At 36.0% G+C, this 17,342-nt stretch overlaps 1 protein-coding gene across 16 annotated transcripts in view; it reads right to left on the bottom strand.

Annotated features, from left to right (window-relative positions):
- KIAA0825 overlaps positions 1–17,342 on the bottom strand; it is a 259,062-nt gene that overhangs the window by 35,455 nt on the left and 206,265 nt on the right. For 14 of the 16 annotated variants that reach the window (XM_083817019.1, XM_083817027.1, XM_083817028.1 and 11 more), the window contains one exon: positions 926–2,116. The exons of the other annotated variants lie outside the window; for them this stretch is intronic. In XM_083817019.1, the coding sequence (XP_083673145.1) occupies positions 1,978–2,116 (139 nt within the window). In that variant the 3' untranslated portion in view covers positions 926–1,977. Of the gene's footprint in view, positions 1–925; positions 2,117–17,342 lie in introns of those variants that run through there. 16 annotated transcript variants of the gene reach the window in all.

The following is a 17,342-nucleotide window of genomic DNA, read 5'->3' as shown; positions in this document are numbered from 1 at the left end:
TTTCTGTTGGAGCAAACAGAACTTTTTATTCTTTTTCATTGCAGAAACACATGTCATTTCAATTTGAGAGACCAGCCACACTGCAACAAAACTGTTTTAAACTTCACCTTTATGCTACAAAGGCCTAAGAAGTAATTTCTTCATTCATGCAAGAACCTAGCACCACCCCCCCCCCCCCCAATAACAACAACAACAATAATAATAATAGGAAAAGATACAAAAAGCTACCTTCAGTAATTACCATGGTAGTAACAGTATAACATTTTCCTCATAATTCTGAATCACAGATAAAAGCTAGTGGTTGCAATCCCCACATTCTTAGAAATATGCTCCCATAATTATACACACAAAAAAGGTACCTATGCCTGCCTTCGAATCTCACCCTAAGTTGTCAGAAAAATCTAATATATCTTTAGTACCTTAGTAGAGTAGTTCTTTATGGTACCCAAGTAAGAGGACTTGTTTCACAATTTCATAAACTTCCTTTATTTAATTATCTGCTACTTCTTTCTGTGAGTTGCAGAGCTTCGTATCTTTCCTCCAGCCCCCCAAATGCTTGTTCTAGCTTTTTACAGTGAAAGATTCTTGGTAACTATACATAACTTTCCCACAAGATGCCATATATATGCAGCATATTTTAAACTAAGTTGTTTTGCTTCTTTTGTTAGAGATAACTACTGAAGAACAGGCAAAAAATCACTTTGTGAAGTTTGTTCACTTTAGCTTTATGGCTCATTCTTATCTACACAGCATCTGCAACTCTTCTGTTACTATACCATAGACACCACTGCCTCCTAGTGAGCCTCTTTGTAACATCTGTGTCTCCCACATCTGTGCCCCCACAAAATGCCTGACAGAACCCCTTCAGAAGCTCTGGAATTCACCAAACTGTTTTCTGTGTTCTTTATCAGAATCACTTACTGTGATCAGAAAATGAACAAGAGCGCCTCTGTCACCGATGAATCAAAGAAAAGAAGCAATGCCATATGTCCCCAAGGACAAAGCTCCAAAACAAGATCTTCCTGAACTATTGCTGTCAGCTTATATTGGATCCTTCCTGGAAAGCAAGCTCTGCAGCCCACCGTCTAGCCACAGTCAGTACTGCTGGACACTAGGCAATGATCTTGACCAGCTGATAAACAAACCCCAGAAATACCAAAGCTGGTGGCTCTATGCTATTCATCTCGGTACCAGGCTGAGGTGGCACTTCTGTATAATATTGCCTCCTGTGCCATAAACTCCTACTTTCACACCCGAAATTCTTACTCCTGATTGTTCTACTTGATCTTTCTCCAGCACTGAAATCTTCTCATCCTGTAGCCTGTATGTCCAGGAGCTTTTTGCCTCTGAAAAATAGTTCAACCTTATCTTTCTGTTTGCTATACCCTTTGGTTTCTCCAGCTTCCCTGCTCTTGAGTCCCGTTTTGCTTATGCCCTTGAATCAATAGGAATCTTTGGCTTCTTCAGTAGCCGCAAGATAAGAAAGCTTTCTCTTAAAATCAGATTAATCTCCCAATGCTGAAAGAAGAAAATTCCTCAAAAATCCCTAAGGAATATACCAGAGCTAAGTAAGAAAAACAGAGGAAATGTACCCATTTGTTCTTTTCTACCCCCTTGCAAAAGCTGCCGGCAACTAAAAAAAATCACCAAGCTGATAAAGACACCACACAATTTCCAGAAGAAAACCACAAACACAAAAACCAACCAAAAAACAACCAACCAAACTATAATCAAAGAAAGAGAAGCTTATGGAGGAGGTCTTACATCTTTTAATGGGGAAAATATTTAACATCATGTGCCGTATTATAATGTCTATCAGTAATGTGGATTTGACTTTTAACACTGATAAAGTCCTGTGAGTTTTCTGTGATTCATTTGGTATTTAGGCTTTGGTTTTCAGTTTGGCTGTTTTGTTTGTTTGTTTGTTTGTTTGCTTTGTTTTTCTGTTTTTACAAGGAGATCATTAACCCAGGAGTTTCATGAAGAAGTCTGTAATAGCACTGACATGAGCTGCACCCACGAAACAGCACAGAAGCACAGATCTGGGGAGGAACAGACCCTCCGAAGTGGTGGTCTTCTTAGTGAAAGAAATGTCAGTAGAATCATATGTTCAGACCTGCAACAAATCATTGCATGTGATTAGCAATATCCCTAGTAAATAGACCTCACAAGGTTACTTTCTGCTCTGCTGCTACCTGTTAAAAGAACTGCTGTACAGGTTCAACAGCCAGCAGTGGTCAGGGAGGCAAACCAGACAACTTCTTAAACAGCCCTTCTTTGCTATCAGACAATCATTAATTCTCACGCTGTCTTTCATAGCCACAGGTAGAAATGCTATTGCTAATTTTCAGCTACCTGAAAATGTCTCTCGAGAGATGTTTTTTCAGGCTTGAGTAGTCATTCAATACCTTGTGGAGAGGCAGATGAATACTGAAACTGAGAGCGAGGTATTGTCCAATGGTAAATGAGTTTGGCAGGGGAGTAGAAAATTCACGGGCAAAGGGTTTGGTTATGACCCAAGAACAAGCAAAGATACTGGAACAGACCGGGTAAAGGTTTGGCCCTTTCAGAGTATAACAAGTCAAACTCTCTACTCAGATGCTATTAACTACAAGGAAGACCAGTGTTTCAAAGAGAGTTGGAGTTTAAAACTGAATCTTTTAAAACACGAGGGATTAAAATACTGGAGTTTTATACAAGTAGATACAAATATAAAAAAATATATGTTTTATAAACATAAATATACTCAACATTTTCTAGGACCTCCTTTTAAAGATTATTTTGCTGAACATAAAATTACTTTCCTGCTCAAACCACCACCACTTTGTATTTGCCACAACAATCTTTGATAGCATATCCAAATTTTTCACATGATATAATTAGCATCTTTACTTGATTTATATTTAAATCTACCAAATCATAGCTATCAGCTGTTAGCAACCAAGGGAGGTAAATTTCCAGCTAGTAAAGATGACAAGGAAACATCACACTGAGTTTCTGACACCACAGCTCCTGTGAAAAAATTTCACACACTTTAAGAAATCTGTCTTCATTTGCCCCGTATTCCATTGGCAATGCTAATTCCACTAGTTCTGAATTATTATTCTTGCATAGCTGAACAATCCCAGAAGCTGTGGCCCATCAAGTAAATTCACTCCACCTTGTCCCTTCCTCTCAATTAGCGATAAAGGCAAAGGAGACAGAGAACCAAACCCATCTGACTGTGCATTGTCTGAGGAATATCCATGGCTACTGCATCCATCAATGAGTTCTTCATGTTGGCTAGCAGTTATATGGGAAAGGCATGAGCAAACTAAAAGAATGAGAAGAAAAAAAAAAAAAAGAAAAGAAAAGAAAGTTTGATACCTCTTCCCTGAACGGCTGTAGATTTTGCTAAGTATCTTGCAATACATGACAGGAAAAATCACAGTCTAATTTTAAGGAAAGGAACATTACAGTACAAGTTATCTGCTCATAACATTAAATGGTAAATAATCCAAGTGTTCACCTGATGGATGCAATTATCAGTTTAGTTAGCATAACAAAGTGGAACAGAAACAATTCTCTTTGATATAGTTAAAATGCTCCATTTGAAGTGAAACAAATACATGAATGATAACATGAAATCAGTTCCATATGGGTGGATGAATGGTGGTCTCTCATGTATTTGAGTCCAGTAATGATCCTAAGACTTTACGGACTTCTGAAATACCAGTAGGAATCAATGAAAACTGAAAATAAAAAATAAAATAATATAATTAAAATAAAATAAAATAAAATAAAATAATAAAATAAAATAAAATAAAATAAAATAAAATAAAATAAAATAAAATAAAATAAAATAAAATAAAATAAAATAAAATAAAATAAAATAAAATAAAATAAAATAAAATAAAATAAAATAAAATAAAATAAATAAAGTAAAATAAAATAAAATAAATATCAGAATACCATATTCTCACTGGCTGCTGTCTTAAATTTATGGACAAATTCCTTATGCAGTATTTGAAATCTGCACTGCAGATTACTGCACTATATTTTCTTTTATTGCAAAGGTAGATGATATATAACCAGTGTGGTTGAAAGCAAAATTCTGGAGTCAATGTCTAGATGCCCTTTAGTTTTCATAGCAAGAGGTAATGCTATATTGCGGTCATTAGAAACAGAGAGGTTGTGCAGCCTCCATCTGTACTGGTTTTCAAGACCAGAAAGTCGTGACTAACCTCTTCATACCTCGTAGTTGCCAAGAAGAAGGTCCCTTCCAACCAGAATTGCCCTATCAGCCCATCGTCACTTGAAGTGCATTACCTATTATTGGTGGATGACACTCTATACATACCGTTTGTCACTTGATATTATTTATTTTTCCATAAGCCTGTTATTTAACTCGTTCTTGCCTTGGTAAGTAATGTGCCAAACAGAAGGCACATCTTTCTGTGTTAGCAACGTTCATTCTCGAGCACTTACAATGATCTGTACATTTCTTTTATGCTGATTTGCCCACACAAGCCAGATCCTGATTCCAAGTGGTGGGTGTGGAAGAGGAGAGAATCACCACCATTTATCAAAGGTTAAGACTACACTCTGAGATAATTCGGCTCCTTTTAAAAGAAAGTTATTGCACAACTAGAAATTGTTAATAATTGTACTCTCTAAGTTGAACTTTTAGGCTACCGATAAATTGTTAAAGAAAGCTGTATTCAGTAGAGTGCAGTAACTGAAAATATTTTGCTTTTTCATGTCACGAACCATGTTCAACTATTGCTTACTGAAAATAATTTTAGATAATAGCTAATTCTAGATATTCTATGTATTTTGCTCTATTCTTGTGCTAGGAACCTTTTTAACTTTTCTGTTAAAATGTCTAGCCAGGCAATTTATCCCCTTAGCTTTTCTCATAGAAATAACGTGTGCCACTGAGGTGCCTTGTGGTCTCCACTGTATTTTCAATTTCATATTTTAACAATATTAAATCATCAAAAAGCTGTATTCTTAGACTATTAAAAAAGCTTGTCATTCTAGAGTGTTTCAGCGATACTAGAAGAAGGTTCTCAGGTTTGTAAAGGTGTGCTATTCTAGCTGACATTTTGACCATTATGACCAAAATGAGCATTAATGTATAAAATACAGTTCCAAATGCTGCAAAGTTTAGAAATCTACTGCAATTTCTGTTTCTGACTGAGTCACTTTGTATAAATTAATTTTGTAATATTTGGCATTTTTGTTTGGAGAAAGACAACAAAGGAGGCAGAAAAAACCTCTATTTTTACAAAAGAAATACAATAATATAAAGTGCTACATATTCTATGACTTTTTATTCAATAGAATCAGTGTACCTATTTTTTTTAAAGAATAATATAATAGCTTAAATTGTCCTTTATATTTACAACTAATTAATTACTTTACTTTGCTAGAAATAAAGGTCATTAAAATTATCTTGAAGCTTGACTTAGATTTCAGAACTAACCTCCAAGTTGTAAAACCTTTAACTATGTTCCATTTAATGCATTTAATAGATGTAAAAGCTCACAAGTGATGATATAAAGGATAATTTACGCTTGCAATGCATTTTTGTCCAATTAATAGATTGCCTGTGTGTTGCATATTTTGCATGACAAAAGAGCAGAATATTAAACTGCCATTCATAATGAAAATGCACTTTGCAAATTAAAAGTGCCGAAACAGAAATTTTTCACCCTGTTTAGGAAATAAACAGTCCTTAACCAATTAAACTGCATTGTAATAATTCCATGATTTATTGCAAGTTGTTTAACTTTCAAAACTTGGCTAACCCATATTAAGGTCACAATCCATCATGTCTTGCTTGGAAAGCCAACAAATAATGGCTGTTGTATTAGCTGCTTTTGATGATAGTATGAAAGAAGTATTAGCACTTGTCAACAAAACTGCTTACAACATAACATTAGCATGCATGGGCTGCTGTACCTATTTATTATTCTGGCAGCTTCACACATATTGTTACAAGCTTATAAAACATTTTGTCGGGTGGAAACCGAATGTACACTGTTTGGTTTTCTGATAGACTGGCAGCATAAATGTCTGGGCTGACTTAGTTTAGTTTAAGTGTAAATAGAGACACAAATTCTTCAACCTGTTCTCTTATTGATATTGAAAAGTGCTGAATTATTCAGCATCCAACTCTTCTGTTTGTGTCTATCACAGTTATCAATTACCCATCAGTCTTCTTGTCAAAACAGAATGGATTAATCTGGCTGAAAACAAGACAAATAAGTGGATACTATAACAGGGGTGTGAGGTTGCCAAACTGTCAAAGGGAAATCCAGGCAGTGACATTTGCCATCAAAAGTCAGATATCTGGCTTAAGTGAGCAAATGATTTCCCTTTACGAGCCAAGAATGCACTTAGCTTACCGTAAGTAAATTAATCTGCCTACTTTGCCTACTAATGCACTATCAACAGCAATAGTCACTGCAATTTTGTACTTACTGCTCATATGCCTTTATGGTCCAATGCCTTGTCTCTGGATTGTTTAATATAAATATACCATAATAATGTTTTATTTTATAAATTAAAATAGAATAACTTGAATTCATAGCTTCTACATGTGGTTACTTGTGTTAGTTTCATCTGTTATACAGATCAGTTGGTAAGATACCATGTAATTTGAACAGCTGGTTTGTGGAATACACCCAACTTCTGTTAAATCTAGCCTTTAGTTTTCCTCTCTAGATTAAAACTTTAATATTTTGCTTGGCAAACTCTTCAGGTCCATCTATTGCTCTGATATATGCATGTGATTTTGTCTGAACTTTAAAAAAAAAAAAAAAAGTCAGTAATACACCACCCAGTTTGGGACCAATATTTGGCACCAGTTGAGTCATGTCTTGGATTCCTATCAGGGGTTTCTGGTTTGTTTGGCCTTTTTTTTTTTTTTCCCTGTGGTAATACTAACAGAAATGACTCTTCTATTCTATTCTAGGTAATCATCACTCATGCCTGGAGCCTTGCAATCATGGCAGCAGACATGAAGAGCTTAGTGTAAGCCAAATTTGTCTATTTTTTAGTGCAGTAAAAGCTTCTATATTTGCTATAGCTTACACTTATTTTGTAAACTCATCTGCTAGCCATATATCTTTAAGTGTCAAGTTCTGAATGTTAAAATGCAGGTAGAAAGCTGCAAACATTTCATAGTATCTAAAAATTATATCAAGAAAGAAGGTTATTCATGAAATCCTGGACAAAACTTGCAATGTCTGTTAAACATCTTGACATCACAAAAAATTATACCCACACATTTCTATATCAACTAATATAATTACATGAAAGTAAAAGTATGGCCAGGAGTATTATAAGATTACTAAAACAGTTTATGTTCTTGCTCTTATTAGGTCTGCAATTGGTTAAAAAAATAAAATAATAATAATAAAAAAGAAAATAAATAAATAAAAAAATAAAAAAATTTAAAAAGCAGAAGGGTATTTTAGCAAAGGTATTTTGCAGTCATTGTTCCAATATATTTGACCAAGGGCTGATCTCCAGAATATTCACTAAAAATACAGTAAAGCCAATTATACATAGAATTTCAGTAATGTGGATAAATTTACCTGGTATGTTAATCTTCAGTCTTTTTATTTCTATTATGTATGAGCAGTACACAGCTGGCTCTGTTAACCACTTGATATTAAGCATCAGGATTTATTGACAGACATTTAACAGTCAAGAAAAGATTGCACTGGATCTGCTAGTTATAAAAGTTATTCAGACTGTATAATTCAGCATTGCTAGACATCTGCTCAGTTCTTTGACTTTTAATAACTCTAAGACTGTACTGTCAGAATTGATAAAGAATATATATATTCTAATATTTCTTGATCTTCTTTCAGAGATATGCTCATTGTAATCTGTGAATTTTTTTGTGAAATTACTGTCAGGTCCATGTCTGATTTAGCTCTCTTGATCAGTTCTAAGTGAAACAGTGTAGAGAGATCTCAGAAATTTTTCAGAAAAACCTTACCGGTTCCAACCAGGAAACATAATATAAACCTCCCTGTGACTTAACTCCTGACAAAATCATTCTGTTCTCTAGCAAATTAAGGAATAATTTTTCCTGTGATTGGTGAGAACAACTATTATTATAATAAAAGATACAAAATAATTTAAACAGAAGAAATTGGTTGCTTCATGTCAAAGGTTTTAAAAACTAGTGTCAGAAATCAATCATTACAATAGAAAGAAAATTGCAGCAGAAACACTGCTTCTCCACTTTGGATATGTCAAAGAATAATTCTCATTCTAGTAAGAGTTTCTCTGGCTTGATTGAATAGCCAGTGTATTTGTTTGCTTGCTTAAACAGTTATTAATTATGACTAGTTTGAGGTTGTTCAGCCTGGAGAAGGCCCTGGGTAGACCTCACAGCGGCCTGCCAGTGCCTAAAGGGGGCTGCAGGAAAGCTGGCGAGGGACTCTGTGTCAGGGGTGTAGGGATAGGGCAAGGGGTGATGGTTTTAATCTAAAAGAGGGTAGAAAGAGGGTAGATATAAGGAAGAAATTCTTCTTTCAGAGGGTGATGAGTCATTGGAACAGATTGCCCAGAGGAGCTGCGGCTGCCCCATCCCTGGCAGTGCCCAAGGCCAGGCTGGATGGGGCTGGGGGCAGCCTGGGCTGCTGGGAGGTGTCCCTGCCACTGGCAGGGGGTGGCACTGGGTGGGCTTTAAGGTCCCCTCCAACCCAAACCATTCTGCGATTCTATGACTACTAGACCTATCTGAATGCTTGAAATGTACCTATTTTTTTCATTTAATGTCCACTGGACTTCCAGTTACCTTCTGTCACATGAGAAAATAAGGAGAATACTAATCCTTAGCATTATCAACCTATTGAAACACCAGGCAAGATTTAGCTTTCTTTTAAGGTGAAAAGTGAAATTGCATTACTCCATGTTACTCATAACTTCCTAAGATGGATTCCTACGGCAAACATCCTTCAGATTTAATCTTGCTTTTTTTTTTTCTTTTTCTTTTTCTTTCTTTTCTTTTTTTCTTTTCCCACCCCCAAAGAAAGGCATATACCTGACTTTGGTAAAAGGGTTATTATTATTGTTATTGTTTTTAAACCTAATCATAGTGAAAACTGCTTGTCATGGAATGTTATCTAGATGTGCATTTGAAGGAAGGAAATGGTTACATCTTCTTTGCTTTTATTCTGCAGTTCAGAAAAATGTGCTGAACTAAAGTTAAGGAAGAAGTATAAATCACTACTGAGCTATTGGTAAGAGGCAGGCAGGGCAAAATTGAGGGGTCCATACAGTGGCAGAAACTCCCAGATGACAATGCTGCTGTCATCTCCTTTACGGCAGCCAATAAGCCTGCTTTAGCATTTGGGCTTGGGATGAGGAGACCAAAGGTGTAGAGTGCTATTATCTGCTCAAGTCTCAAGACATTTATGAAACTATGCAAGAGGTAAACTCTTACCAAAGAAGCTGATGGCAGATAAACATGTAATAAAGCACATTTAGCGTGATGTTTTCTTATACAGGCTGAGAAAATATACAGCACAGTTGATAGTAGCCACAGAATTACAATGAACTACCTAAAATCTAGCAGGCATATATATTATAAAGGAGCATTTGAGATCACCAAACTTTCCATGCAGATACTGCAAATTTACATTTTAACATTTCGAGTATGTTTATATGAAAATAAAGAAGGGTTATCCAATATAAGGTTTCAATGGAATTTTCTGAGGCTGAAAGATGAAATACTATAGAAAACTGAGATTTTCCCAAACCTACCTGCAGAGCAAAAGGGCTGGGATGCTGTTAAAGAACACTTTCAAAATTCTTAGACAGGAACTATTATTACCTTTTTTTTTTTTTTTTTTTCAAAAACTAAGCAAAATTAAATAGTGGCAAATTATATCTTTCCATAGCTTTAATTTTTAGTTAAGTTTTAGACTCTCCAAGGAATTAAATTAATTATGAATAAAGGAGTGGTGTTAATGTTAAAAAAAAAAAATCTAAAATGCTTCCAGTTCCCAAACTGAAAGAAAGTTCTTGTTACTAATCTGTTTGTTTCAGTATGGTAGAATGGTCTTGTTTAAAGTATTATGCCAAGCAGAGTTAGTATCAACAAGCTTGTGTTTGAAAATATTTGTGGAATCACAAGGCCAGAAGACATTAATTTTTTTAAAATTTCATTTTAAAAGTATCTTATAGTGATGTGAGGTGTTACTTTTAAGTTAAATATATGCATTTCTGGGGGGGGGAGGGGGGGGAGGGGGTGTGGAAATCTAGGTAACTAATTAAGATATATCAAGAAAATCAAGATAACTAATAGATTCAGGAAAAAAACTATCATGAGTTGGTAAATCTGAGTAGTGCTTTATGATAAACCAGTCACTGCACTCCTGCCAAAACTTTAGACAGACAAGTTCCTTTCTGAGATATTCATAGAGAGCACACATGGAAGGACATTCCCTCAATGGTCAGGGTTTACATCCATTTTCATCCTAATCTTTCACTCTTCAAAGCTGGTATCGAAAGCAATTCCCAAGAAAAGTCTAAAGAACCCCTTCTCAGACGTTCCACATGATATAAAAGATAAAAAGAAAATTTTGGCTATGAAATTAACATTCGTTACTGTAGTAACAATGAGAGAAACAAAACAAAATTTACTTTTTAAAAATCTGGCCAAACAACTAGATTTATGGCAAGTCAAAATATGTGTTGGGGAAATGTCAGGAAGCAAAATTTGTCTTTCAGTAAAGAAGAAATTCTACTCAAAAATAAGGAAGACAAACATTCTATGCTTCACATTGGAACTTTTGAGTTCTTTTCATTAAGAGCCAACATGCCTATTAATACTGCAGGTTGCACTGAGTCAGAGTCACAAGTCTCTGGAACCCTATTTTAGTCAAACTCAAGGGGAAGGTCTGCATTCTTATACTCATGCTTTTATCGCAGAATCACAGAATCGAAGGGGTTGGAAGGGACCTTGAAAGATCATTGGGTCCAACCCCCCTGCCAAAGCAGGTTCCTTAGAGCAGGCTGCCCAGGTAGGCATCCAGACAGGCCTTGAATATCTCCAGAGAAGGAGACTCCACAACCTCCCTGGGCAGCCTGTCCCAGCGCTTTGTCACCCTCACCGGGAAGAAGTTCTTTCGCATGTTGGTGCGGAGCTTCCTGTGCTCCATCTTGTGGCCATTGCCCCTTGTCCTGTCCCCACAAACCACTGAAAAGAGGTTGGCCAAATCCCTCTGTCTCCCACACCTCAGGTATTTATACACATTGATGAGATCCCCTCTCAGTCTTCTTTTCTCCAGGCTGAACAGACCCAGGTCCCTCAGCCTTTCCTCATAGGGCAGATGCTCCAGGCCCCGTATCATCTTTGTGGCCCTCCGCTGGACTCTCTCCAGGAGATTCCTGTCTTTTTTGTACCGGGGAGCCCAGAACTGGACACAGTACTCCAGGTGAGGCCTGACCAGGGCAGAGTAAAGGGGGAGGATCACCTCCCTTGACCTGCTGGCCATGCTCCTTTTTATGCACGCCAGGATCCCATGGGCCCTCTTGGCCACGAGGGCACACTGCTGGCTCATGGCCAACCTGTCGTCCACCAGGACCCCCAGGTCCTTCTCCGCAGAGCTCCTCCCCAGCCTGTACTGATAACGTCCGGTTGTTCCTTCCCAGGTGCAGGACTCTACACTTGCTCTTGTTAAACCTCATTTGGTTTCTTCCTGCCCATCTCTCCAGATGGTCCAGGTCTCGCTGAATGGCAGCACAGCCTTCTGGCGTGTTGGCCACTCCTCCCAGCTTTGTATCATCGGCATGCTTGCTGAGGGTGGACACTATTCCCTCATCAAGGTCGTCAATGAAGATGTTGAACACGACCGGACCCAGCACCGACCCCTGGGGAACGCCGCTAGTCACAGGTCTCCAGCCGGACTCTGCACCGCCGATCACCACCCTCTGAGCTCGGCCAGTCAGCCAGCTCTCAACCCACCTTAATGTCCACTCCTCTATCCCACACTTTCTCAGCTTTGCTATCAGGATGTCATGGGAGACAGTATCAAAAGCCTTGCTAAAGTCAAGGTAGATGACTTCCACTGCTCTCCCCCCACCTACCCAGCCATCATAGAAGGCGAAGGTGATGCCATCATAGAAGGCAACAAAAAGTTTTATGTTTTATTTTGACTTTAAATATTTTATTTTGAGCTGTTTTCTTGGCCACGAGGGGAAACAAATACCAGCCTTTCTAATTAGCACCAACTTTTTGAGAATGAAGTGTCTCAGATAACAGCATCTTTATGAGTAACTTGCTTTCAGAACACACCTACGGGTATTCAGTAGTACAAGATCTGTCTACTTTGATAACACTGTTACACTTATAATCATGGATACATTCCAAATTTCTCTCAAAATGTCACAAAGAGCTACTTAGAAAAATATCATTGAAATGAACAGCAAGTTAAAAATTACATTCGTTGATCAAAATGAAAAACACTGATAACATTAACCATCATTACTGAGTAGAGCTGACAAGGAACTTCATAGTTTCATTTTGAAAATTATCTTCATGGAAAAGGGTGCTTAACTCGCTTAAGACCTTCAGAGTAAAATTATTTTTTCACTGAAACTTCTGACTTCTAAAGTGAAGAACACAACAAAAATAAAACCTGTTTCTTTCCATTATTTTGACTAAATCCAAATGTTTTATCTTAGGTCAGTTTAGCCATAATGTAATCTTATTTGAGCTGCTTCTACACCTTAGATGGACTGTGGTTTGAAATACTTCATCTCTCTTCTCTATGGAGTAGATTTTTATGCTGAATGTGAACCTTTGTCGTTGGTAAGCATGAGACTGAAATACAATTTTGAAAATATGAAGAAAAAGAAATTTTTAAATTTAAGGCAAAATGCAAAGATCAGCTCAAGCAGCGATGCTAGATACTGAACCATGCTTGAATTATTTCTAGATTAAATTCTTCAAAATCTACTTTTTTGGAAAAATGTAGGTATTATTTCTCAGTGTTGGTGCTAATTAGAAAGGCTGGTATTTGTTTCCCCTCGTGGCCAGGAAAACAGCTCAAAATAAAATATTTAAATTCAAAATAATTATAGATCATCACAGGTCTGAAAGACCAAGTTTTGTAGTACTTTTAAGTATAAGAATACAAATATATTTCATTTCTCAGAACCACCAGTTATGACAAATCTACTCATTGGAAACTCTGATTCTGACTGGATCATTCTACTCATTTTCATTAAAAAACTATCCAAAATCCCATACCTAAAAAGCCTGACAATTCAGTGAAATTAAAAAACAGTGCAAGTAAACATTACATAGCTCTGTGGCTCCTTTTAATCCATATTGAGTATTCTAGGTTTTATATATTATGGTACTCGTAACTAGAGAAAGGATCGGAATACACCACTGACTTCTACCAGCATTGTATTTTTTCACCATTGCCACCACATAGTCATTCTTAGTAAGCAGGCACTTAAAAATTATATTAAAATTTTCAAATATATGCAAACAGAGCTTTTTGACCAATACCTCATATGACATTAAAAATAGTTATATTGAATTTAGAAATATTACATTCACGACTGCTTCTATATTAAAGTTTACTTTTAAAATATGATACAGATAACAGATTATTTGGTATACCTATCTAACATTGATCATTTTTTTTCTTATTATTTTAAACTTCTCCTTATCAAGGAGAGGCTAGCAAAGAAGAGCAAACCCCCACTTTTCTTCATCCAAAAGTTAGGGTAGTTTTATGCTGAAGACAAGAGTTATGACGATACACATAATCTTAGAACTAGGTTTCCAACTAATAGCATAAGTATCAAAAAAAACCACAGCTATATTGTACTGGACCTTAGCAAGATATAAAAAAAAAATTTACTGGTGAAACTCCACACGGTACAGCAACCCTAATCTGTGTGCTGCTGTGGCAAAGCAACTATTAGTGACAATTAAAGCTAATTTAAAATAGCTTAGAATATGGATGGTATAAAAAATACTATTTTGAGATTAGAAAGATAAATTACCTAAATTATATGTATGAAATATACACAATAATTTGCAGAAATTAAAGGAATTATGATTTACAGTTTTGGAGAGGTGCAGAAAAGGGATAGTAAGGGGTATGGAGAGGACACTGAGATAGTCAACCAGGGAAGACTGACAGTGTGAAAAGCCTACTCTCTGCATGAACATACTTTAGAAAGTACAAGAAAGTATTTTGCAAATACTTTTCTTTGGAACTGTTTGAAAAGGAAAATCTAGAAGGCAGGTACATAAAACCAAGTGCACCATCATCTCCTTCCGCACAATACTTCTTCCAATCATTACTACTTAGAAGACAGCACAAGGCTACTTATCTGTCTGTTTTGTGCCTTGCTTATCACTACCAATAAAATGCGTGGTTCTGAAGTAAAAAGCTTTCTATTCTTGCCAGATTTATCTTGCTTACTAAAATAGATGTATAGCAATTACCTTTACACTAGTTATGTGTCGTAGGAAAACACATTTTATATCAGCTATGAGTTTACCATCTTTCTATTTCCCTTACGTCCTCTTGTAACAGCAAACACTCCAAGTTCATCCTCTGTACAAAAAGCTCCAAGTACATCCTCTGTACATTAGCACATAGGTGTCCTCATCACACCTATTTCAAGTCTGTACTGTTTTCAGGTACATTGTAAACTTCCTAACCATGCACCACTCTGTCTGAGCTCTCCCGAGTCTGCCACATCCATCGTGAGAAGGGTATCCAGCATGGAAAATAACACTCAAAATGAGAACAAGCTTCAGTAATAATATTACTGCTTTATTTTCTAGCCTATTCTTTTTACATACCCTAATTTATTTTTGACACCAACCTCACTTTTAACTTTTATTTAAGAAGTCTTAATTCTCCTTCTAAATTAATATTGCTAATATAGAAAGAACTGAGGAATGTACATGAATGCTTCACATTTTTCTCCCCTTTTCTTTGTACTCCATCTGACACTGTCCTTAACACTTATTTCACATGGTCATGATTCTCTTCTAGACTTAACTAACTTGAAAAAGAAACAAAAAGAACAAAAGATTAGATCATCATTTAAAAAAAAAAAGCCAACCTCATCAACGTCAAGGAAGTTTAAAACTTGGCATCCATGAGCTCCACTGCAATTTTATTTGAAACTGTCAGCAAAACCATTTCATAACCAAAGGATTCCCTATGTCTGGAGACACATTGCATAAAAAATGGCTACTAAAACCTCATTTAGGTGTAAACTGAAATACTGCATTACTGTTGTGACCACTGCAATGCTACATAACTCACATATTGGCGCAAGAGGACTAATCCTGCTTGTTTGATAGCATCACTGGAACCAGCCATTAGTTTAAGTCTCAGTAAAGAATCATTAGAATAGCTGACCAAATTTCAAGGTACAACTTAATCAACAACTCATTTTTGTTATCTCCTTCACAGGTCCCTTTCTCAGGAAGTTATATGCTGTATTTAATATGACATTAAAGATTGAAACCTCTTTCTATTGAAATTAAAAACAAGACCTGCAACAGTATTCCTAAATACAGGACACATCAGTATGCTTTTTTTTACAGGCAACAGGATCTACTGCCAAGGCTACTTAATCAGCTGGGCACTAGCAGTAGGTACCTTTAAAAACTAATGAAAAAGTATTTAGCAGGATATTTCTTGCCACTATTTCACAAAATACAATTCAAGTTATAATCTTCTTTACTGTACTAGAATGAACAACAATGCAGAGACTGATTCATCAGCTATTTCTTTTTGGGAATTATAAAACGTAATTTGTTAAAAAAATGCAAGTTTTATTTGAGAACATACAGCTCTCTTCATAAGTAACAATTTGCCAAAAGTGTATTCTAACACATTATGCATGTAAGCTTTAACTAATGAAATAACACAAAATTGCAATAAAAATATGAAGACAGAAAAGGCAAGAGACCTTCTTCCTCATTGCTACTACAAAGAAAATTGTGTTTAATTGTGAATTAACTTATAGCTCATTGCAACACAAAAAATCATTCTCAATTAAAAAAATATATATTTCAGTTGAAGAAAATAAACATTTTCCTTTCATTTTTTTTCAGACTGTCATATTCTGACTGTTCCAATACTTAACTTAAAGTCAGTGTATGCCTTTGACTTTCCAGGTCCATTTAATACCTAGAATTAACAAAATAAACATAAACACTAGCTGTCTGAATAAATTTGAGATATCAGATATGATAGTCTGTGTGAACTAAACGGGAATGTATTTGCAATTTAAAATATAATTCATCATAATGAAAATGTAAAGTAGTAGTTCTGCTTTATTCAGTATGGCAGGTTAGGGATCCCTGTGAAGCAACACTGAAGCAAAGAGTAGATTAATAATTTAATTTGGTTCAGAACTGTGCAAGTGAGGCACTGTGAGCTTTTATTCTGTAACCAGCTGCTGACCCTAATATGGATCAACCAATTAGACATCTCTATTTAACTGTTGGGTGACCCATCTAAAACTCACTAGGAATTTTCATTATAAACAAAACTCAGTGGCCTAAAAGAATCCCAGTTATCCCCCTGGTGGAGACAGTTGGTTTGATAGAAGCACACAAAGGAGCTCAGCAAATGAAAAAATTGCAAGATCATTTTAGGCTGCGTTCTGTGAAAGAACATCTTAATATAATGAGCCTTTTTTCGATATCCCTTGGCGAAGCATCAGCCCTCTCAGATAACCCCACACAAAGCAAATACCATTCGTCTGAAGTTACATTTGCTCCTTGTTATCACAACTTATGCCACTTAATTCATTATTCAACGAATTCACTTTCTTGTTTATTAGATGCAAGGTAGCCGCTCATCCCTAAAGGCCATGTATGCAAAAGACTGCTTGTAATCCTGTCACTTCAAACCTCTCTAGGCTTTTACATTGCTTCAGGAATTAGGAATAAAGAAGCAAACAATTTAGATTTATTCATGCTGATACCAAATCTGTATATGATAAAAGAAATAAGAGAAATATTACATAGCTAACTTAAAATCTATTGATACAGATCAACAGAATACGTTATTGCCTGCATTTGTAAAAGCTAGGACATTCATTTCTGTAGGAAAAAAAAAAAAAAAACAAAAAAACTAGACTGCATCTTATGTCTTTAAAAGGTCTGATTAAAAAATAAACAAGTATTTGTTTCTCACATTCGTTCCTTCTACTGAAAAGGTATCTCAGTGTCTTTCCTCAAGTGCATTTGATAAATTCAGTCTAACATCCCTACCAGAATTACCTGCTCAAGTGAATTCAGCTTGTAGTGAACATATTAAAATCAGCAATCAAAT

This window comes from Anser anser, assembly GCF_964211835.1.
Source record: "Anser anser genome assembly, chromosome: Z".
In the NCBI taxonomy this organism is placed as follows: domain Eukaryota; kingdom Metazoa; phylum Chordata; class Aves; order Anseriformes; family Anatidae; genus Anser; species Anser anser.
Note: the sequence above shows the minus strand (reverse complement) of the source record. Positions and strands in the feature narration are given on the sequence as shown.